This window comes from Pleurodeles waltl, chromosome 5 (assembly GCF_031143425.1).
Source record: "Pleurodeles waltl isolate 20211129_DDA chromosome 5, aPleWal1.hap1.20221129, whole genome shotgun sequence".
Classification (NCBI taxonomy): domain Eukaryota; kingdom Metazoa; phylum Chordata; class Amphibia; order Caudata; family Salamandridae; genus Pleurodeles; species Pleurodeles waltl.
In genome coordinates, this window is record NC_090444.1 from 1,429,043,046 (window position 1) to 1,429,068,744 (window position 25,699).

The window sequence follows — 25,699 nt, forward strand, 5'->3', positions numbered from 1 at the left end:
ACTTTCATCTGTCTTCCCTGCACACATGTTTGAGTGCAGGGAAGACAGATGAAAGGTCGGACAGCGGGAGCTGTTTGACTGCTCTTGCTGCCAGAAGCCTTGTGCTTGATGGGACCACTTACCAGGAAAAAGCAAACAGCTATGTTCCAGGGGTGGAAACCCCAGGACATAGCAGGAGCCGGCCAGGGGGGTGGGGTGGCGGTCTGGCGGTCCCCAGGGCCATCAGTGTTTTCTCAAGGGAGGCCGTGTGGCCCCACTTCTACTAGCATAACCCTGGGGAGGTGATGGCCCCCAGGCCTCGGGGGTCTGAAACGGAACCCCTTCACTTTTTTATTGAAGCTCCGGGAGGCTATGGTCCCAGGGGCTGTGGGGGGGCAGGCAACCCCTCCTATTACAGTTGCAAAAGCATCAGTGAGGTGATGGTCCCTGGGGATGCTGGGGAGCCACACGGCTCCTCGCACAATAGTGTCTTTGTGCCATAGGGAGGTGGCGTTTCCTAGGGCTGTGGGGTGGGAAGAGCAGCCCCGCATCAGATTTCTTTAGTGCCTTGGGATGGTGGCAGTCCCCGCATATATAAATCAATGCCCCTGGGACCTGTCCCACCAGGTGGCTCTATAGATAACAAGTGTGGGAACCCGGGCTTGGATTTTTAAAACAAAAATTCACCGGATCCGTGGAGCTCTTAATCTTTGTGAAGTTGTCGCGGCCAGAGATATAAAAACTGATTTTCCCTTTAATATCTCCAAAACTAAGGATGGATTTACACCAAATAAACAAAAGCTAGCTTTTTGTCAAATTTGGTCTAATTCCGCCCAGCGGTTCGGGTTGTTGTTGTGGCTAAAGGTTCTATTGGAATTAACATTAGAAACACAAATTTTTTGACCCCCCCTTTTTCTCAGCCCCCGCTTGACGGATCACCCTCACACTTTCTATGCACAACAAGAATCACTGGGGCACTTTTTGGGGGAAAATGTTGTGAAGATTTGTCAAGCGGTGCCAAAGATATAGGCAAGTCAAGTCACTTTTTCTATGGAAACATAGCTCTAAAACTACCTAGTGGTGATTCATATATATATATATATATATATATTATATAATAAAGAAAAATTCAATCATCATCTCCTACCAACCAACAAAGCAAAGACACTCCAGATGTGGAATCATGCATTGTAATGACACTCCCAATACAATGACCGCTATGTCATGACCCTCGAAGTAAAGACCTGCACAGTAATGACTTAGATTCACAGAAATACTTTCAATCAGAAAGAAAGCTCCACATTCATACAGCATGAAGTGTATAATCTTTTAATGGGGGGCATGTCATTAAATGGGACTTGACTAGCTAGTCTGGCCCAACTCCATTGCATCCGTTGTAACACCATTTCTTGAGAAGTGGTCAAGATGTAGACTCCCTCTAGAAAGAAAGGTTCCTGAAACTCCCAGGCTTGCATAAGAAGATTTTTTGGTTCATGAGTAAAGTGCAACAATACTGTCAAATTACAGCAGTTGAGCATTGGTTGAAGGAACACGAAGGCCCTTTCTGTAATACAGAATGTGAATACATGCTTCATGCGTTGATTTATTCTCCGAGGAACATTCATTAATTCAGATGTATCCCAATCGTATAGGTGTGTGTCCTTGGCAATTACAGGTTGAAAGGCAGCCAAGAGGGCAAAAAAAGGATCTTGGAGGGTCCTCAGGCTAGAGGGGAGATATAGGCACAACCATCTTTTGAAGTCAGAATCATGATTCCTGGTGTAGAGCCAGGCAGTGGGACCTAGTCCGAGTGCTTGGCATTGTGTCCGGTAATCCAAACAGGTGATGGTAGTGGGGGAATGCTCTACTTCTCTTCAATGGAAGGTGAATGCAGTCATGATCATGTGCCTCTGGAAGGCAGCAGTCCAGTGCTTAATTTGTAAATAAAGAGGTGCCGGTGCTCAAAGCCCTTCTCTTAAACACGAGGCTGCTGTAATTAAATCTGCCAGTACTGAATACTGAGGCAGCGTAATCCTGAAGCCATCTCGGGCCTCTTCAATCCATTTACGACCACCCCTGCCCCTTCAGCTCATCCTGCAACTTTCTACTTTCTCCCTTTATGACGCTTTTTATTTTTTCCTTCTTCCGTCTTTCCCATTTGTGTCTTTTGCTCGCACCAAATGCTTGAGGCAGAAGACTAAGCCCCGGCCCTCACAAATAAGTGCCGGCGCTCAGCACCGGAAACAACAAGCACAAATTAAGCACTGCAGCAGTCCCTTATAAATAAAGGGTATTTTTCACAACTTACAATTATCGAAGAACATCTTCTATGCACATTATTTAATTAGTGTTGTGAATCTTAAATCTGTGGCTAAACTTTCATTCCTAGGCCTTTAATAATGTACCAAAACGAACTAAAGTGTATATATGCGGAAATGTAGTACCTTGCCAGTATGCAAATAGCCATACAAATATAATTCATATTAGAAGTTCACATATTAGACTTTAAGATATAGGTGTATCATGCCAAAACTGCACTGTCTATTATGGTTAGTTTAGGGATATTACCTGGAGTTCCGGGAGGGCCGGGAGGGCCTGGAAGTCCAATGCCAAGTTCACCACGTTCACCCTTCTGTCCTCTGTAACCTGCAAACAACAAATATATAAAATATGAGGGTTATAACCCTCTGTTTCAGCTCAATTTGGCACACTTAACTGGGCGCAAATATTTGAATTAAAAAAAGGAACATTCTTTCCTTCTGAATATGTAACTGTGTGTAAATATTACTGTTTTATTGTGTCACCCCAATACCTTTAAAATGAAAGAACCTAGTAACGATCTGAACTTGCTTAAAATAAGATTATTCTACAATAGAATGATACTACTGAACATGGGCAGATGCTTTCTTCACCAGTAGGACACCATTAATTTGCCTTATCTTCCCCACTCCCAAAAAAATTAAAGTTCACCAGGGATGAAGTTCCCTACATTTGTGCTACACCTGAATCATATTATCTAGTTTGTATATTGTTTCTGAACAAAAGAGAATGAAATAAGCATTAAAATGCATAACAACAAAGTGTAATGTATCAATCATCAATGCACAATTTCATAGACTTGAACAGAAATATATGTGCACATTAACCCCACTGATGGGTCAGGCATGTAGTGGTACATGTTACTCGAGATAACCACTTGGCCAAACCGCATTTCAAGCCATTCTGGAATCACATGTGCAGACAAAAGCCTCATTCACTAAATAATCCTCTTCAATGAATTTTGAACGTTAGAGCAAATCAGTGGATAGGTATTAGACGATCAAGAAGCAAGCAATTCTTAAGATGACAGTATAAATGTGAGCAGAGATGGTACATCACATTGTTATCGGTGTAATTAAATAGTTTATGCAATGTCTAAAGGTATATTCTTTAAAACGCTCACATAAAGTGAGAAGGAAACACAAAACGTTTATCTTCCTCCATGACCCGAAGACTAAAATGAGCCCCCTTTATACTTTTAGAATCCCATGTTTGTGGGGCTGTGGCTTGGTTGGAGAGTAAGACTACTGCTTAGATGTATGGCTCTGTACCTGCATGGAACACTAGCCATAAGTTCCAGCAGATGGAAGGATGACAAATCTGCAAAAACGTAATACTTGGTGTTGGAAAGTCAGTGAAACCGAACACTTGAAATAAACCAAGGAGTGAAGTAATAAGAGAACAATAAATAGAGCAAGCTTTTCTGGGAGCAGCCAAGACGGTGGTGCTGCATTAAAGCTTCATCAACATCAAGCTTGGATAATGATCTCTGATCAATGATGCAGGCAGATTTCGCTCAACATGGAACTTTAAACTGTGGCATAAGCTTGAGGACTATCCAAGGACTGTTTCCAATTCTCAACACAGGGCATAATGAAAACAGACATGCGCTATTTAAGACTGTATTAATCAAAATGGCAGACTACAGCTTTTTACTCCCATAACTAGTGAAAGTGTCCAACATCAACAACTGAGGCCACCGCTACAGTTACATGAAAAAAGACCCACTCACAACACCAGCAGGACAGACCATTTTGTAATCTTTGACAATGAAGTCTCAATGACATGCTGCCTGATATGGCCATGATCCGGCAATGCCCTTGCCCTTATAAATCACTTCCGAATTAATCTGCTACACAAATGAGTGGGCTACACATAGGAACCTGTGGCCCACGTTTTGTGTTCATAGGCGGCATCACCACAGTTCTTGAAAGAAAGACAATGGCTATAAAGCTAAAGCACTTTTCTACCTATAATCTCTAAAACTTTACAAACTAGAACAGTGGTTCCCAACCTGTGACCTGGGGAGCCCTGGTGGTTTGCAAAGCCTCCTCAGGAGGTCTGCAACTGCTCAGAAACTTAAATAAAATTAACAGATTAGGGCCCTCATTCCTACCGCCGCCCGCCAAGCAGGAAACGCCAGAAGACCGTACCGCGGACAAAAGACCGCGGCGGTCATTCTGAGTTTCCCGCTGAGCTGGTGGGCGACAGCCAGAAGGCCGCCCGCCCGCCCAGCGGGAAACCCCCTTCCACGAGGATGCCGGTTCCGAATGGAGCCGGCGGAGTCGAAGGGGTGCGACGGGTGCAGTTGCACCCGTCGCGATTTTCAGTGTCTACCACGCAGACACTGAAAATCTATGTGGGGCCCTGTTAGGGGGCCCCTGCAGTGCCCATGCCAATGGCATGGGCACTGCAGGGGCCCCCAGGGGCCCCACAACACCCGTTCCCGCCAGCCAGGTTCTGGCGGTGAAAACCGCCAGAACCAGGCTGGCGGGAAGGGGGTCGGAATCCCCATGGCGGCGCTGCTTGCAGCGCCGCCGTGGAGGATTCCCTGGGGCAGTGGGAAGCTGGCGGGAAACCGCCGGCTTCCCTTTTCTGACCGCGTCTTTACCGCCGCGGTCAGAATGCCCCCGGAAGCACCGCCAGCCTGTTGGCGGTGCTTCCTCCGTCACCTACCCTGGCGGTCATAGACCGCCAGGGTAGGAATGACCCCCCTAGGTCTCCAGCTTTCAGTAATGACTCATTGAGGGGTCCCCTAGATTCCAGTAATGATTCAGTGAGGGCCCCCTTGTCCCACTAATGATAAACTGGGGGTCCACAGAAGTCAAAAGGTTGAAAACCACTGAACTAGACCACAACAGGAATACTTGGTGCTGATTGTTGTAATCCAATCTATCTTTTACAAAAAAATGGAAGTCCTCATTTTTGGGAACACTCTCCATGGATTAACACATGGTGGACCGTGGGGCTCGGCACACCCCGTGCCCCAAAATACCGCACCCACAACCTTGGCATTATCGCGGACAGCAAGCAATCCATGAAGAAACAAGTTCATGCAGTCTCATCCACCTACTTCCACACCCTTTGCATGCTTTGCAACATCTTTAGGTGGCTCCCAGCAAATACCACAAGGACTGCCACGCAGGCCTTCATCGCCAGCAGACTACACTATGGAACACACACTATGTAGGAATCACTGCACCCCTCTTGAAGAGACTGCAGACAATATAGAACTCAGCAGCGAGACTCTAACTTACCTCCCCAGAAGGACCCACAGCATACCCCATTTCAACAAACTACATTGACTCCTGATTCAGAAGAGATGTCATTTCAAGAAGCTGACCCACGCCTACAAGACCCTACACTACGATGGACCAGCATACATCAACGAATGCCTGACCTTCCACCAACTGACCAGAAACCTCTGATCAACTTCTCTCTCCCTCGCAGACACCGCACGGATCCATCAAGCCAACAGCTGAGGTGACGCTCCTTCTCACACCTGGCAGCCAAGGCTTGGAACAACCTCCCCTGCACCTCAGAACCACACTGTCACTCCAGCGATTCATAAGAGAACTAAAGACCTGAATGTTCGAATGATCATACCTTCACTCATCAATTTCAGCACCTCGAGATCCACATGGGTGATTTGGCACCCCCTATCAATGTTTGATTGATTGATTGATTTAAGCAACAGCACTAAAACAGAGAGACAGCACTCAGAAACATTACTCACGACACAGGACACTTCTATAACTTGATTCTCAGTCCTGTAAATAACATGCACAGGTGACATGTAATTTGCACATATAACCACATGCATCAGCATCAAATCAAGTTCTTTTGGATACTGAGACAACACTGATGCAGCAACAATTTAGAAGTCACAGTCATCAGACTCTCTCTTCAGATTAAGAGAGCTGAAGTTATACAGAGTAAATATAAACAAATATGTTGAATATTCTAACTGAAGACTTTCCCTACTTAATGCTTTGTGAGTTAGCATCAGAAACCGTGCCTCCAAAACAAGGCATCAAGCAAACCATATTATTTCTGGGGCCCATGAATCCTCACACTCTACCTCCTTCACTGTTTTGCCTGTTTCATTGTGTCACTAGACCATACCGGATCTATCTCTGGTTTAAGAGCTTACCCTTAACAATGGCAGGTAAGGAACAGAAATCAAGCCCAAAATGCTTTAATGCCAAACTGCCAAACTCAGATTCACCAATCAAGAACAAGACCGACCTAAATAACACTACAGAAGTAATAGTAAGATGGCTGACTTAAGTTCATGACCATGCAAAGTTAACTGAAACATACATTGACTTAATGCACACAGAAATATCTGGTATGCGGGCTGACAAGAATCAAATAAACAATAGAATCCCAGTGGCAGAAAATAGAATCAGCAACATAGAAGACCAAATCAAAAAAAATATGTTTACCATCAAAATTAAACATAATCTGCTACAGAAAGGCATGTCATCATTGGTAGACAGTAACAAAAGAGGAAACCTAAGGATCTTTGGTATCCCTGCATGAGCAGAGGACTCATCAGGCTCTTGCATTTCTTCCCTAGAAAAGTGAAATCTAAAAAAGACTGGTATAATCTTCAAAATAGAATTTGAACTTGAAAGAGAACTTTGAGTTCTGTCACAAGAAAGTATCCAAGAGGAAGAGTCCCAGACCAATTACCTGTAAACCTCTCTACCAACACATGTAAACCATCCTAGAACATGTAAGAGGAAACCAGCATACCAACTAGGAAGGCCTGGTGACATGCATCTCCAAAGATTACTGAAAAATCACAATGGACACAAGAAAGGGTTTCTTAACCTTACATCCGAGACTAATATCTATGAAAATACAGTTCTCTTTGGCAGATCCCTCAAAGTTCTGTGTATCTGTCAATATAAAAACTCACATTCTCCTTAATCATTAACAGCTGAGCAAATGTTTTGATTAAAGAGAAGAATCCTAAAAAGAAATCTACCAAGGTACCTTTCTACTGATACTAAGGTCCAGATTTCCTACGATTTTAGTTCAGGGTTGTATCACTTTTTTGGTGGACCACTGAGGCAAAATCTATTTTGGAATTTATAAAGCCACACAAATCCCGGCACAGTGTTGTCTTGAGTTATCTTGCATCAAGTAGGTGTTACATGGGTGGAGGCATGGGTGTTTCCCCGAATCCACCATGTATTTGGGTGCAAACTCATTTAAAAATGTAAAGATAGGTTTGCAACAAAATGTTATGCCAAACTGAGGCTAGTGTAATGAGGCAAAATAACTTTATTTCTCCTTGTTTGTCATCTGTGCATTCTGCAGCACATACACATAAAGGAAATATGGTAAAAATATATTTTTTGCAGGAAGTTATTCCTTCCTGTACAGAAACTATCCTGACCACAACACAGACACCTGTGCTTGGAAAGAGAAGAACTGTGCTACATCTTTGAAAATATTGCACACTTCTTCTCTCACCCTTTTAAGCAATGGAGCACAACAACTTCAATTGCTGCCTACATTGCATGAAATGTTAGTAAATAGGACCCTAAATCATTCACTGACATCTGATAGTAACAGCTAGGTGGAGTCAGATACTGCTAAATGTATTATATATTGCAAATAGTGCCAGCATTTTTTATATCCATCTAGTTTAAGTTAATCTAATGGTGTTGCTGTCATCTAGTCACAAAAGGATATATCTCTGCAACATTTCCAGTCTATAGCTAAAATAATTATGACCATGATAATCTGTGGTAACGAGATGAGGATATCACTTAAGGATCTCTTTTTAATGCAGCATTGTCAGAGTTCTCATACATTGTCTTACTGATTCATAATGTTGTGATGACGTTGTCGGAGGCACTGCTGGTGTATACGCTTGAACAAGAATTAACCATGTATGGGTGGCACTGCTATCCTTCTCATCGCCATTCCTATTTATCAAAGGATTGGGGGGGGGGTTTACCTGGGGTATTGAGGATGATTAGTTGTTCAAATCAACATGTTTTTGAACATCATTGTTTTTGTATTATTTTCTCTACTTTCACTTTAACACATGCCCCTTTTTTGGAGCTTATATTTTTCTAGAACCACTTATGTGAACCTGATCAACCCTCATAATGCTCTTACAATCATACTAACACTAGTAGTACAGGCATACGGCACTCAACCTTTCCAAACCATGACTGCAGCTTACAGCACCTGTTCTATTTCTCACCTGCTAGAAGATGGCTTCACCACAGCTTAAACATTATCTATCTTAGCACCAAGGTCATGAATCATCAAGTAAAAAAGGTGGAAGCTTGCAAAACATATCTATAAACTAAAAGTTTATATTATGTTACAAGAATGTAAACTTCTCTCTAGCCAAAAGTAAGAAAATGTAGTCACAATCTTAATTGCTAAAAAAGCAACCATCAATATGTTACTCAATCTGAGTAATGAAAAAGGAAGGTGGAGTCTCTCCAAACTAAATAAAGATGGCCAAGATTTCTAAGCTGTCAACATCTAAGCATTGAATGGAGGAAATCTTTTGTCCTGGACAAATGTATCCAGAGAAATACAATCAATCCCAGACAATGCCCTGCTGCTTGTTTGAGGGTTAATTCAATTTTCCAAAGAATTACATCCTACTCACATCCTCTAATTGCAAATCATGACCCCTGATATTACACAAAAGTATGAAAAGACGGTGCAAAAAATATAATTTAAAGTATGCATGAAGACTACAAGATTTTGACATCAAATATTATAGCTTTGTCTTACCGCTCCACAAATCTTAATTGAGATTTTACATTATTATGACATCAGGAAACTACCTACAAGCCACAGAATACACAACAACCGAACCAAGATTAATCTCACACTATTCATGAAAGCATTATTCTTGCAATAAAACTTATTCAGCTCTGAAAATACATTATGGAGACTCAACAATGAAATCCTGAGATCTCCCGAAAACAGAAAAAGAATAAATCTATTGATTACCATCTACCTAAAAGGCAACTCCAATCCTAAAATTTCACCACTGTTAGATAGGAGGGCCATAATGTTACTACCAAAAGTACTTTATTTAGTATTATGTCCCACATTAATACATCTGCTGGCAACATTTTCTAAAAACTGGAAAACAATGTTGAAAAACTAGAAATTCAACATATACAATCCAAAGACAATATAATGCTAGAACTACTGAATAACAAAAAGTAAGAATAGAACATAATATCATGTTTCAGAACAGGAACCTGGGTCAACAAACAAAAAAGTACTAAACTCAGTGCAAGCCAACAAAGGCAAAATATCACTATGCTCATTCATTAAATTTAACCACAATAAACTTAATATCTCCTCCATCAAAGATACCACTGGTGCAACCCACACAAGCCCACAAAAATACCTGTGATTTTTAAAGAGTTTTATAAAAAAAACTCTATCGAGAGAACAAACAAATATTGAGGGTTGTGAGAAATACTTAGTCAACCTAACTCTTATATCATTTTCAGAAAAAGAAAAGATGACACTCAATGCTCCAACAAAGTAAGAAAAATGTATAAAGTTAGTGGACAGTTAAAAATGGAAAGGCACCAGGCCATGATGGCTTCACAATGCATTTTATAAACCATTTGAGCCTGCACTAAATCCTTCTTTTAAATCTAGTTCTTAATTTTTCCATCACTGAGGAGACTAGAGGTACACTGGCAGAAGCGGTAATTCCAGTTCTCGAAAGGAAGGTAAATGTCTAACCCAAACTAAAAACTATAGGCCAATATACCTAAATAAAAATAATTATTAGAAAACGCAGTCCTAAATTTGAAAGACCAACAAAAGTAGGCTTCTTTAGGACCACTTTTCCTGCTCCAGTACAGGCTTTGATGCCATTAAATTGAAAAGCTAGGATTAACTACGTCCCCAATGAAGGCTATCGCACTTGACGCAGTGAAGGCCTTTAATAAGGTCTGCTGGCCTTTTTTAAGGGCAGTTCTTCAAAAGTTTAAACTAGGGGACAACTTCATTAGAATTATGATGGGTCTCTATGCAGGACCTGGGGCAAGTGTGATAGAAAGAGCAGCAGTATCAAAGTTTTTCAATATATTTCTCTTAGTGGTCAAGCCATTATTGTATTCTATTAGCGAGAACAATAGAATTATGATAAAATTTCAGGGATAAGGTTTAGTGACACCATGGTTAAAGCAGCAGCACACAGTGAGGATATCTTGAAATTGTCTGAAAAGGCTGACTGTTACATCCAAGCCCTAACAGAAAAAAAAGATTCTTATTCAGTGATATCTGGATACACCTCAAACAAAGATAAATCAGAAGTGAAAGCCTCGAACAATTTGTGCTCTATAGAGATTCTATGTAACCCTGGCTTAACTTCATTACCCAAGTACAGAAAATACCTTGGAATTGAATTCAACAACTTACTTCAGTCTATTAGAAAGAAAATAAACGTTAACACTTAAAGAGATATGTAATCTATTAGAAGGCTGGTCTCCCAAACTCCTATCATGGTGGGGAAGAGTAAAAACTATCAAGATGAATGAAGATAATGACTGTGGTAAAATATTTTATAAGCATGGTTCCAACAACAATTTCCAACTATCTCTTCCACAAGTTGGATAAAACACTAACAGGGACATTCACAAAGGTGATTCACACTTGAGAGTAACTTACAAGTGTAAGTGTACTCTTACACTTTTGAGAAACTTAATTGATTTTTCCTATTCACAACATCTGAGTATAAAGTTACTTAGAAGTGTAGACTTGCATGTCTTCCACCACATGAAAAAAGGATGGAGCCAAACTTACAAGAGTATGTTACTACTGCCAAAAAGGAACAGTAGTAGGTCCAGCACCTCACATGGCCAACCACTGATATTGCAAATCCCTTCCCTTCCATGGAATGTAATGGCAGCAGGAACTTAAAGTAAAACCCCATAGGGAATATTGTTAAATTAATATAAATTATTTAAAATAGTTAAGAATATAATCTAACATTAATTTGTATTGAAATATAATTAACGTACATTTTAATTAATTGTATCCATTACTTTTAATTTAAAAGTATTAAAATAATGTAAAATTATTTTGCTGATGTTTAAGTTAAAAAATAAATTCCCACGAAAAGTAGAAGTATTTTAAAAATGAAGCATGCTTCAGTAATTATTCAAAGTGATGGATAAAATTAGTTAGTAATTTAATTATACTTGTATTCAAATTTAAAGAAAGATGAATTAATTTTATATTAAAATGTTTGTAAGGATAACTCACAGATAAATAACACATATTTAATATATATAAATATTTAAAAAATGTGAGTATTAAATAATATTTATTTATGTACTTTTAACTCCCAAAAGATTTACTTTATCATGATTTCATATGGGGTTTTATTTTAAGTCCCTACCTCATTTTTGTTCTACTGGAGTGTGTTACAGTACCAGCGGATGGCCATGTGAGGAGATGGACTTACTAAAGTTCTGAGATGGAGTAATTTGCTACTTTTTTGGGGGGGATACTTTGTGGCTGTAATAACTTCAGGAGTGTAGTTTGTAAATAGTAATGAGCTCACCCTTTTGCGGGGGAGTGCACATCCCTCCCTAAAACCTCCCCCTAACCCTTCCTAAACTCCTGCTTACTCTTCCTTAATCACCTCATGTTTATTCATAAATATTACCAATTTTCCCGCCACACCCATCTGTCCATACAGCATTTGCTATTAAAATGTATACTTATGTATGCAGAGATCCCACAGTCAGAGCGGAGTTCTCTGCACGTAAAAAGATAGAAGAGGCGAAGGTGGAACCTCCACAAGTAAGTTTGTAGAATAGCATTTTGTAGTACATTTGTTGTAGTACCGCAAATCATACAACAAAATGTACTTTGTAAATAGGCCCCAGTTTCTAGAATATCTCTTAAAAACTAAGGACCAGATTTAAGAGGGCCTAGCGCCATCCTACTGACACATTAGCGTCATTTGTTTGACATTAATGTGGCGTTAGATTGCCATAAACGCCCCCCCATACTCCCAAAGTGGCTCAATGATGCAAAGAAATCTACGAGATTTCTTTGCATCAATTTTTTCGGCACTTTTGATGCCTGTTCAGAGCAGGTTTTAAAAGGAGTCTTCTATTGGTTACAATAGGCCTCTGTGTGCTTTGCAGGATTAGCGTCACAATTTTGGACGCTGATCCTGCAAAGCGCCAAACTAGCATACACAATTATGACGCTAGTTCCTTAACTACCACCATGGGGTGTGCCGTATATTAAATACTGCGCACACATAGTAACCTTAGGAGGGCGCTAAGAGGCGCAATAAAAGTGGCGCTGCACTGGGAACCCCACCTTTCATAAATCTGCCCCCAAGACTCACAAGGGAGCAAGGAATCATTAACTTAGCAATTTTTAGGACTATTAATCAGTCTATTAGTCCTATTAATGCATATTACATACCATGGGTAGCAGTAGAAAATTCAGTCATACAAAATTTTAACTTAGACATACTTGCATCCAACAAAGTACTTCCTTGATGATATAAAAAAATTATTCTGACAATGGACTCCAATCTTGAAGTCAAACTTCTTAGCTTCCTCCTGTTTTCATTTGGCAAAGCACACAATTTAAAAAAGGGCAACACTCTTGTCTCCACAGGTGGACTTCCTTGGGCATTATATGGATTAAACCTGTTGACTCTTGTGAACATCTGCTAAATGTTTCTGACCTACAACATACATTCAACATAAATAACACAGAATTGTACTAATTTTTTTAACTAAAAACCTTCTTGAACAAATTACCAGCTTTAGACCAGGCCACATCTATATTTCAACGTATTCCTTATTAAACAGTATTTATCAATAAGCATGAATGATGACTATTTCACAATACAAGACCTCCAAAGCCGAATGCCAGCGGGAGGGGTGGGGGCAGAGCGAGAGAGCAGAGTATAACTGGCATATCAGTTTTAATACAAGGTTTAAGTTTCAAAACTAAATGATAGCACATAAATTAATTTAAAATGAATAATGCTTTCAATTTCAGAACTCAAGAATATTTTGGATTGTGGCTATGCCACATTAAACACAAAAACAGTCTCTCTCTCATACACACAAACACACACACACACACACCCACACACAATGAATTGGCCACAGAAGAAAAAAAGTGCCACAGTAAGGATTTTTTTCATTCTAATACCCTAAAGTTTAAATCAATATCGCAAGAATACACAGTTGCCAATACATTTGATGCACATTAAAACATATTTAGAAAGCAACTTTTTGCAGGTATGTGTCTACTTTATATTTGAACAAATAAATACTGCTTTCCTCTCACAAACTTCCTTGTTTATTATGTTATTTTTCTAAACGTACAAATGATACCCTGGCTCCAATTTTGAAATATTTCCCTACATTTTCATGATTATCTAATTAAATGTATCCATGCCTGGGAAAATGTTCTGTGAAGCCCCAAAAGCCTATTCAAAGCTCTAATATTGCTTCCATTAGTTACATGACTATTGAAGTCCCGGTTTTACAGAATTATGGAACCGGAAACATCTGTGCTCCAAAGGATTCAAAACATCACCACCATATGTATCAGTATTTCATTATCAAACAAGCATGCATTGTCCTCAGTGGATGCAAAACCTCGGGTGAAAACAACTCATTGACTGAAAATAAGCTAACACTGTCTGTACAATATCAGGACAACACAGATAATAAAATCATAACACATACCTTAGACAGAGTAAATGCAATGCTTGAAACATACTGGCCCGAGGTATCATCCCAGCACTCAAATTACACATTCATGCATAACTTACGTTTGTGATACATCTACAGGATCATTCTTTAGAGCAGCATTTACATCACATTACACAAAGCATCACAAAAAACGCAATCACTCATGCAATAGGGCAAAGTTGTTCACTGCAGTATATTAATTAAATAAGCCAAATCGGGCATGTGGTAAAATGAATCACAGGCACATTAGTAATAGAGTTAAGAAAGCATGCTTGACAGATTATCAGCGTTGAGAGAAACTGTGGAGTAGTATTCTTAAATTAGCCGAGGGCTGTCTGGAAAGAAAGGAAAAACTGAGCTGTCGGAAGTCAAGGAGTTCGGAATAAATCACAGACAGGTGCAGGAAAGTGTACCCCATGCCTTTGGAATGTGGAGTCGTACACCTTTCTTGAAATATCCGATGTGAGAAAAAACAATGTCTTCATAAGAAAATGAACGTGTACATTCCTGTTCAGAGAAAACGTTTAGGAACGGAATTGTATTATGTGAAAAAGTATTCCTATAAGTGAAATACCGATCTTGATGTACAGAGGCCGTAGAAAGAACACCCCTGGGTCAAGGTTCATTGGTAATATAGAACTAAAATAGCACTGGCCCAGGAAACAAGGTAGTGAGCTAAGTATGCTGGAGTGCGGATTCCATTTCAGTGACTATATATAACTCTGTGAGGTGTATGTATGTGTAGGCCACCTGCCTCCAAGACATGAACCTGACAAAGAGGTCTCTTCCTTCTTCGGCTATTGCTCACTTGATGTTAACCCTGCCATCTCTGATCCTAGTGCAGTAGTAGAAAGAAATGATCTATGACGAAAGCCTGGCTATAGAGGGCTGAATATGAGAAGTGCAAATATTTACTTTTGGGTGATGTCTTAGTGCAGACTGTTGGGTACTAGTATATTGCATTTGGTTCTATCCATAACTCTATTCAGGTTTATTAAGGCAAGAGTCGCCTTTTCGGACAACACTGGATCCCAAAACTTAAAAGGGGGATGCAAAGCAAAGCTATATATACATATGCAGGTAACCATACCTAACTGCTTATCATCGAGGTCCCATTTAAATTATTGGTTTAATTTCATTTCCTCATGACCACGAATATATTTTATTAATAAATGCATTCAGTGAACAAGTAAAGTGATTTGAATCACATACATTAAAAATCCCTCAGCGAGTTGGTAATTTCATTTTCCATGATGCTGCAAGAAAGCCTCCGTGACAAGAATTCTAATTTAGTGGGGTTTGTAAGATATCTTGTAAGCTGTGACACGTATAACCTACAGGGCAGTAAATGACATAGACGGGCAAACTGCATCAAACCCTTCAGTCTAGTCAACTTTCCTTGGGCTGGGCAATTAGAGGACATTGCCATTGTTTGGGTAGATAGGATTAGTAATTTTACTAGCTATAGAATGTTTTTTAGAATTTTCAAAATGACTCATTGGGAGTTAAACCGCTCTGTTTTTCAGGCTTATTAATAGGCCTTGACTGTGAAAAAACTGAAACAATGTTGTGAGAGAGGAATTGGAAATGCAAAGAAATGCCTTTTATAAGGTAATAATGGGGGTGTTAGACCTGACAGCCTTAGGGTGGTCACCCTTAACTTTTGGCCTGCCTCCGTCCACATTTTACATACTGTTTTTGCTGGTTTTAAGATTGCGCCCTTTACCACTGCTAACCAGTGCTAAAGTGCATATGCTCTCTCCCTTTAAACATGGTAACACTGGATCATACCCAATTGAATTATTTAATTTACTTATAAGAATGCACTATGTGTGCCCAGGGCCTGTAGATTAAATGCGACTAGTGGGCCTGCAGCACTGATTGTGCCACCCACTTAGGTAGCCCCTTAACCTTGTCTCAGGCCTGCCATTGCAAGGCCTGTGTGTGCAGTTTCCCTGCCAATTAGACTTGGAATTTAAAAGTACTTGCCAAGCCTAAAACTCCCATTTGTTTGACATATAAGTCACCCCTAAAGTATGCTCTAGGTAACCCATAGGGCAGGGTGCCGTGTAGGCAAAAGGCAGGACATGTACCTGTGTAGTTTACATGTCCTGGTAGTGTAAAACTCCTAAATCTGTTTTTACACTGCTGTGAGGCAGCTCCCTTCATAGGCTAACATTAGGGCTGCCCTCATACATTGTTTGAGTAGTAGCTGCTGATCTGAAAGGAATAGGAAGGTCATATTTAGTATGGCCAGAATGGTGATACAAAATCCTGCTGACTGGTGAAGTTGGATTTAACATTTCTATTTTAGAAATGCCACTTTTAGAAAGTGAGCATTTCTCTGCACTTAAATCCTTCTGTGCCTTATAATCCACGTTTGGCTGGGCTTAGTTGACAGCTCCCTTTGGCATTCACTCAGACACACCCCAAACCCAGGATACTCAGCCTCACTTGCATACATCTGCATTTTGAATGGGTCTTCCTGGGCTGGGAGGGTAGAGGGCCTGACACTTGCATGTCAAAGGACAGTAGCCTGCCCTCACACAAAGGACTGCCACACACCCTACTGGGACCCTGGCAGACAGGATTGAACTGAAAGGGGACCTGGTGCACTTCTAAGCCACTCTTTGAGGTCTCCCCCCACTTCAAAGGTACATTTTGGTATTTAAATAGGGCCTCTGCCGCTACCACCTCAGACATTTCCTGGAGAAGAAACCTGAACCATAACCTTCATCCTGCCAAGAAGAACTGCCTGGCTTCCCAAAGGACTCAACTATCTACTTTCTGTGAAGGACTGCTGCCTTGCTGTTGCCCTGCTACCTTGCTGCTCTCTGGTTGTGGTGAAGACGTGCTCTCCAAGAGCTTGGATAGAGCTTGCCTCCTGTTCCCTGAAGTCTCAGGACCAAAAAGACTTCATCTCTACAAGAAGGACTCCTTGTGTGGTGAAAATCAACGCACAGCCTGTCAGAAACGACGCACAGCCTGCATTGCAGTAAAAAATTTACTGCACAGCGAACCAGAATGACGCGGCCTGACTTTGCAACAAGAAGATCAACGCAGCACCAGGGTAGCGACCGGATATTTAACACATGGCCCACTAGATCGACGCACAGCCAAGCTCGAACAACACAGCCTGACTTCCAGGGAGGAATTGATGCAGTGCCTGCCGTGCGGTAGAAATTTCAACACAACGCCCACCGAATCGACGCAGCTCCTGTGACTTCATCCTGCCAGTGCAGGAAATCCACACATCGCCCCCGGGCTTCTGAAAACCCGGCAACCAGAAGAGGATCCACGGCCGAACGCCGGAAATCAACGCACAGCCGTCCCTTTGTGAAAATGAAACAACGCGTCGCTGTGTGTGGCCCGAGAAATCGACGCACACCCCTTTGTTTCCATGCATCTCCTCCTCCATTTTGCACACAAACCAGGTACTTTGAGCTTGAAAGAGACATTAATTGCTTTAAAAGACTTATGACACTTTATATTGCTTTTACAGTGATATCTCAACATATACTTATAGCATTTTAATAGTTTTGACCTGCATCTTATCAGATAAATATTATATATTTTTCTAAACACTGTGTGGTGTATTTTGTGGTGCTATACTCTGTTATTGCATGATTTAGTGCACAAATACTTTACACATTGCCTTCTAAGTTAAGCCTGACTGCTCAGTGCCAAGCTACCAGAGGGTGGGCACAGGATAATTTATATCTAGAAAGCAGTGGCGTCCCTGGTGGGTGGTGTGAGAAAGTAGCCTCTTTCTAGCATGGTTACCACCACTTTTGGCCTGTTTGTGAGTGTGAGTCAGTGTGTTTTTACTGTGTCACTGGGATCCTGCTAGCCAGGACCCCAGTGCTCCTAAATAAAAACCTATATGTCAGAATGTTTTGCCTGTCTCACTGGGATCCTGCTAGCCAGAACCCCAGTGCTCATAGTTTGTGGCCTAATGTGTATGCCTGTGTAGTGCCTAACTGTGTCACTGAGGCTCTGCTAATCAGAACCTCAGTGCTTATGCTCTCTCTGCTTTTAAATTTGTCGCTGTAGGCCAATGACTTCATTTACCAATTTCAATTGGCACACTGGACCCCCCCCAAAGGTACCTAGTATATGGTACCTAGGTACCCAGGGCATTGGGGTTCCAGAAGATCTATATGGGCTGCAGCATTTCTTTTGCCACCCATGGGGAGTTAAAAAAAAACCTTACACAGGACTGCCATTGCAGCCTGCGTGAAATAATGCACATGTTATTTCACAGCCATTTTCACTGCACTTAAGTAACTTATAAGTCACCTATATGACTAACCTTCACTTACTGAAGGTTAGGTGCAAAGTTACTAAGTGTGAGGGCACCCGTGAACTAGTAAAGGTGCCCCCACATAGTTCAGGGTCATTTCCCTGGACTTTGTGAGTGCGGGGACGCCATTACACGCGTGCACTACATATAGGTCAATACCTATATGTAGCTTTCCGATGGTAACTCCGAATATGGCCATGTAACATGTCTATGATCATGGAATTGTCCCCCCATTCCCAAATTTGGTATTGGGGAGCCAATTCCATGCATCCTGGGGGCTCCACCCTGGACCCCCAGTGCTGCCAAACCAGCTCTCTGAGGCTACAGCTGCTGCCACCTCACAGACGGGGTTCTGACCTCCTGGGGTCTGGGCAGCCCAGTCCCAGGAAGGCAAAACAAAGCATTTCCTCTGAGAGCAGGGTGTTACACCCTCTCCCTTTGGAAATAGGTGTTACAGGCTGGGGAGGGGTAGCCTCCCACAGCCTCTGGAAATGCTTTGAAGGGCACAGACGGTGCCCTCCATGCATAAACCAGTCTACACCAGTTCAGGGACCCCTTCTCCCCTGCTCTGCTGGGAAACTGGACAAAGGAAAAGAGAGTGGCCACTCCCCTGCCCAACACCACCACAGGGGTGGTGCCCAGAGCTCCTCCAGTGGTTCCCAGACTTCAGCAATCTTGCTTTGCAAGGTGTGGGGGCACTCTGGAGGGCTCTGAGTGGCCAGTGCCAGCTGGTGACATCAGAGACCCTTCCTGATAGGTCCATACCTGATAAGGTAGGCAATCCCCCTCTCAGAGCTATTTAGGGTCTCTCCTGTGGGTTCTCTTCAGATTCTGCTTGCAAGTTTCCTTCAGGAATCCTCTGCAACAACTTCATACTCTTCTGACCTCAAATCAACCGCAGCCTGCTCCAAGATTCGCTGTAACTGCAACAAAGTGTCTATAAGAGACACTTTTCTTCAGCAACCTCAGCTCCAAGTCAGCAACTGCAACAGTTTTCACAATGTGCAAGCTCTGGGGACTCCCTGTCTTCATCCTGCACCAGAAAAACTGAAGAAATCTCCTTGGAGTGACGGAGTCACTCCCTTGCTCCAAGCAGGCACCTTCCAAGACGACAACCGGCACCCTGGGACTCCTCTCACAACAGCGAGCATGCTCCTAAGGACACAGAGGGTGGACATCATTGACATAAATTGTCCTGAGGTCCTGCTGATGAAATTTGGAGGAGGAAAGACCTTGCCTTCCCCAAGAACTATGGTACCCCTGTGTACTGTGTCTTCTTCACCTCCTGAGGCCTCTGTGCACTCTTTGCAAAATTCCTTCATGCACAGCCTTGCCCAGGTCCCCAGCACTCCACCCTGTGATGCTCAACTTGCTGAGTTGTTCTGCAGCATCGTGAGGGCTCTATAAAGTGCTGAGAGCCCCATCTTCCTCCTCACACAGAGTTGAGGCCCCCAGGTGCCTCCTGGGTCCATCCAGAGCCATTTTGACAAAAAACACACTTTTGTCGTAGGCAAGGCTTGTTGGCACCTTCCGCCACGAAATCTTATCTGCAACGATCTTCATGCCATGCAACATCTTTTGCATCATGCAGGAACCTACTGGCAAGTTCCTAGTGTGCATTTCTGCAGTCTTCAACTAACAGGGGACTCTTCTTTTGCACCCTCTTCTGGGTTGGCAGGGCCTCCTGTCTGTTCTGGAACTTCTTTTGACTTCTGGACTTGGTCCCCTTCCTTTGCAAGTCTTCAGGTCCAATAATCCATTAGTTGTTCTTTGCAGACTTGGTTGGCTGCTGCAAAATCCCCAAAACGAGGTGTAATGTGTTCTAAGGAAACTTGTGTCGCGCCGCGCGGTGCGGCGCGAGCCGAGAGCTCGACTCAAGCCGGGCGTTCGGCTCGGGCCGCGCACCGCGTTGCTAGGACGCGGCGCGCCCCCAGCCTCTCCTGCCCATTTCGAGGCCCCAGACTTGCATGGGGCCTCGTTCTACCTTCTGCTTTCCACTATACTAGGGGTCTATGACCCCTCTTACCTGTTTTTTCGTTTCTTTCCCTTTTTTCTTCTTTTCTTCTTTTCTGCAGTCTTTTGTTGTGCCTTTCTTTATGTCTTTTCCCCCTTCCCAGATTCCTGTTCTTTCCCAGCATTCCTTGTTTCCTATTCTCTATGGGTCCTGTTCTATTCTGTTCTATGTGTTGTTTCCCTGTCTAAGATGGTGTCCTTTTACTTCCTGTGGGTCACTTCCTGTTTTTTAGTATATAAGGGCTGTGTTTTCTTCTTTCTTTGCGCTGCAACACTTTCTGCTCAGTTAGTGTCTTCGCTCCTGATTTCCTCACCTTTTGGCTCTGGATTTCAGCATTCTGTGTTTCCTGACTTTTGCTCCTTTTGGATTCCTGTTTGTTTGTTCTTGTTTTTTCCAGGAATCTTCCTGTTTGGAGGTTTTTCCCCTTTTTCTAAGGTTTTTTTTCACTCTGGCGCTATTTTCTGAAGGGCACGGTCTGTTCTTGGCGTCTCCATTGCCTACAGCACCGTGGCTACCAGAAAGAGTCGCCCCTTTTTGGGCCAAAGTCGAACATTGAAGATCCACGCCACCAGATCTGCAAATTCCAGGCGCCAGCAGCACGTGAGTCGTGACAGATTGCAGCGCACAACCATTCCGACGTCCTCAAACACCATGGATGACACAGTGGCGGCTGCTGCAGATCCGGAACAATCTCTTTTGACCACGATTCAGCAACAAGCTCAGGAATTGCAACAACTACGCAATGAAAATGCTGCGTTACGACAGGCTTTGGCTCTCCGCACCAGTGATGTTCCAACTATCTCTGCTTCTACCCCTTGTTTCTCTGGTGAACCAACCAGGCTTCGCGAGTTCCTGGATGCATTAACAGTGTACTTCGCCTTCCGACCTACCCAATTCTCCCACGACAGGACCAAGGTGGGTTATCTTATCAGTGCCTTAACCGGTCCAGCCTTGGCCTGGGCAACCCCGATGGTGTCCTCCAACGACCCTGTATTGTCGGACTATTCCACCTTTGTGAGTCGCTTCAAACAGATGTTTAGCCGTCCTGGATTGGAAGCCTCTGCTGAAGAAGCCCTATGTGACATCCAACAAGGCTCTCAAGACGTCCTGCAATATATAACCCGTTTTCGTCAGCTGGCGGCAGAGACCACTTGGGTGGAACGTACTCTGGTAACTTTATTTCGTAGAGGACTCAAAGAAGAAATAAAGGATGAACTAGTACATTCTACCAGAGCGGAAGATCTTCGTGGCCTGATGGATCAAGCACTGTCCATCGAATATCGTCTTCAGGAACGGAGATCGGAAAAGAAAAGGAGTAGAGGGTTTTCCCAGCCAAGTAGCTCATGAGCTTGCCTGCAGCGTTCCGAGGAACCTCGCACTCCTGCTAGAGACATCGAAGGGGAACCCATGCAGGTGGATGCTACCCGAGGTCCGCTCTCTGCTAGTGAACGAGAAGACAGACGCAAGAGAGGGTTGTGCCTGTACTGTGGTTCTGCTGGTCACATGCTTCGTACCTGTCCTGTACGTCCGCCCAGGCCTTCGGGAAACGCCACTTCCCGTCCTCTGTAAGAAGGGAGGGGACGGGATCTACAGCTATACCTTCCATCAGCTCCTTTAATGACAATACAACCGCCTTGTTCATTTTTCCTGTCCTGTTACAACTTCCTGACGGTCGTCAAGAAAAGACTATGGCATTACTAGACTGTGGTGCTAGTGGTATATACATGGACAAGACATGGGCTGCTGCTCACCAAGTTCCTACACAAGCAAAAGAAGTACCCGAACAGGTACACACCGTGGATGGATCCTTGATATCTTCGGGTCCTGTAGACACTACTACCCTGATGTTAAGTCTACAGGTGGGAAACCATCAAGAACACATTTCCTTCGATCTTATCACGTCCCCCAACCATACCATCATTCTTGGAATTCCGTGGTTCATCAGACATAACCCGTATATAAATTGGATAACCCGGACAGTTTCTTTGTCTTCGCAATTTTGTCATGAGAACTGTTTTACTTCCGACAAGTATTGGTCTCCGAAAAGATCCTTAGATACTGAAGGTGCCACTGGTATGTCCATTAATACGGTCCAAGGGGTCCCAGACCATTATTTGGAGTTTCAGGATGTTTTCCAAAAACCGTCGAAACCTGTGCTACCTCCACATCGAGAATATGATTGTGCTATTCCATTGGAACCCGGCACAATTGTTCCTTTTGGGAGGATGTACTCTCTCACGGAACCCGAAAGGGAAGTTCTAAAAGAGTATCTGGACGAAAATATACAGAGTGGTCTTATTGTTCCATTGTCGTCTCCGGCTGGGGCTCCTCTCTTTTTTGTGCCCAAGAAGACAAAGGATCTTCGTCCTTGCCTGGATTTTCGAGGTCTGAATAAAATAACAATTAAAGATCGTTATCCTTTGCCTCTCATCAGGGACATACTAGAAGCTATCAGAGGGGCTCAACGTTTTACTAAATTAGATTTACGAGGAGCTTACCACCTTTTACGCATAAAAGAAGGCGACGAATGGAAGACAGCTTTCAGGACTCCATTTGGCCATTTTGAATATAGGGTTATGCCGTTTGGTCTCACTAACGCCCCCGCAATCTTCCAGAGATTTATGGACTCAGTGTTTTCAGACCTTCTGAATCAGACAGTCGTGATCTACCTAGATGATATTCTTATTTATTCTAGAAATCCTGAACTCCATTCTTCCCATGTGAAACAAGTTCTTCAAAGACTTCGTGCTCATCAACTATTTTGCAAACCAGAAAAATGTGAGTTCGACATGACGGAAGTCAAATATCTGGGCTATCATTTAAGTCCCACCGGCATAACTATGGATCAAGAAAAGGTACAAGCTATCCTAGAGTGGCCTTCTCCTTCTTCCATAAAAGAAACACAATGTTTCCTAGGGTTAGCAAACTTCTATTGACAATTCATTCTAGACTTTGCCAGACTGACTAGCCACATAACTCACACCTTAAAAAAGGAAAATTTAAAGAAAGGGTTTGTCTGGACTGAAGCGGCTGAAGCAGCCTTTCAAGAATTAAAGAGAGCCTTCACCCAAGCCCCCATCTTGAGACATCCAGATACCACCAAACAATTTATAGTCGTAACTAATGCTTCTGAGAGAGCCATCGGAGCTGTCTTACTCCAACGACAAGAGGATGATGGTCTTGAACATCCTGTTTTCTACTTGTCTCATATCCTTTCCACAGCTCAACAACACTATTCTGTACTGGAAAGGGAATTATTGGCTCTGAAAACAGCCTGCCTTGAGTGGAGACAGTTTCTGATGGGTTCCAAGGAACCATTTGAGGTGAGGACAGACCACCGTAACCTACAATGTTTACGAAATTTTGTATGCCAGAATAGTCGTCAGGCCCGCTGGGCCTTTTTCTTCAGTCAGTACGATTTTTTCATCACATATATTCCTGGATCTCAAAACATTCTGGCTGATGCTCTGTCTCGCCGATATACAGAGTGTACTCCTTCCTCATCTCAGTATCTTCTGGAACCCAGTAAGATCGTTGGAGTGGCTCAGTCTTTCCTGGAAGAAGTACAACTGGAATACGCCAACCTATCGGACCACGACATAGAAGAACTAAGACCATTATTACATAAGAAACAAGGATATTTTTATTATCAAAACCTGATATTCCTCCCTACTAACAAGGTGCAAGAAAAGGCATTACAAATGTGCCATGATTCACCTGTAGCTGGTCATAGAGGCATCAAGGCCACACAAGAACTTCTTTCACGATTTTCTGGTGGCCTACCTGGAAGCTGGATGTGGAAAGATACGTTCAAGCCTGTCCCATATGTGCCCAAATCAAGATACCCCATACCAGACCGGCAGGATTACTACAGCCTTTGCCTGTTCCACCGGCCCCATGGCATACCATCTCTACGGATTTTATGTGTTCACTCCCACCATCAGCAGGAAACCGGGTCATCATGGTCACTGTGGATTCTTTCACGAAGATGGCTCATTTCACTGCCCTGAAAAGGCTACCTACTTCTCAAGAACTAAGTCAAATATTCATTGATCATATCTTCCGTCTCCATGGACTTCCACATACCATAATACCTGATAGAGGACCTCAGTACATTTCCCGATTTTGGAGGCATTTTTGTAAAACACTAAATATTAATAGAGCCCTGTCTTCAGGGTTCCATCCTCAGACCAACGGCCAGACCGAGCGTCTGAACCAAGGACTAGAGCAATATCTTCGATGCTTTTGCAATTCTACCCAAAGTAACTGGAACACTTACCTCTCTATAGCTGAATTTTCCTACAATAACTCAGTCCATAGTGCCTCCAAGGTCACTCCCTTTTTCTGTTCTTATGGTTTTCATCCTACCTCTTTTCCTACTTCTCCACAATCCAACTCTCCTTTACCCGCTATTACCTATTTCTCCAAATGCCTTCTCCAAATCCATAGACTAATTCGATCTAATTTGTTACATACCAAGAGATATATGAAGAAGGCTGCAGACAAGAGACGTGCAACCAATCCAGACTATCATCCGCAAGATAAAGTCTGGCTCTCCTCCAAATTCTTACCCTCACGTCTTTCTCAAAATAAATTCACACCTCGTTACTATGGGCCTTTCCGTATTCTTCAGTTGGTCAATCCTGTCACTGTCCGTCTTCACTTACCTCATACATGGAAGATTCATCCGGTCTTTCATGTTTCTCAGCTTAAACCTTATGTGCCTGACCCTTACTCACGTCAGTTTCCTTGTCCACCTCCTGTACTCGTGGATGATGTTCCTGAATATGAAGTACAGGAAATTTGTGACTCTCGTCTTTTTCACAAACGCCTTCAGTATCTGATTCATTGGAAGGGTTATCCTCTCAGTGAATGCTCTTGGGAAGATGCATCTTCCGTTCACGCACCTCTCCTGATTCAACGCTTTCACTGTTTATTTCCTCTCAAACCTGGACCTTCGGGAGGGGGACCTACTGTCGCGCCGCGCGGTGCGGCGCGAGCCGAGAGCTCGACTCAAGCCGGGCGTTCGGCTCGGGCCGCGCACCGCGTTGCTAGGACGCAGCGCGCCCCCAGCCTCTCCTGCGCATTTCGAGGCCCCAGACTTGCATGGGGCCTCGTTCTACCTTCTGCTTTCCACTATACTAGGGTCTATGACCCCTCTTACCTGTTTTTTCGTTTCTTTCCCTTTTTTCTTCTTTTCTTCTTTTCTGCAGTCTTTTGTTGTGCCTTTCTTTATGTCTTTTCCCCCTTCCCAGATTCCTGTTCTTTCCCAGCATTCCTTGTTTCCTATTCTCTATGGTTCCTGTTCTATTCTGTTCTATGTGTTGT

The 25,699-nt window shown here is 42.9% G+C and overlaps 1 protein-coding gene across 1 annotated transcript in view; it reads right to left on the reverse strand.

Annotated features, from left to right (window-relative positions):
- COL19A1 (collagen type XIX alpha 1 chain) overlaps positions 1 to 25,699 on the reverse strand; it is a 2,318,824-nt gene that overhangs the window by 23,553 nt on the left and 2,269,572 nt on the right. Inside the window, exon 52 of the mRNA XM_069235722.1 lies at positions 2,548 to 2,625. Coding sequence (XP_069091823.1) covers positions 2,548 to 2,625 — 78 coding nt within the window. The remainder of the gene's footprint in view (positions 1 to 2,547; positions 2,626 to 25,699) is intronic.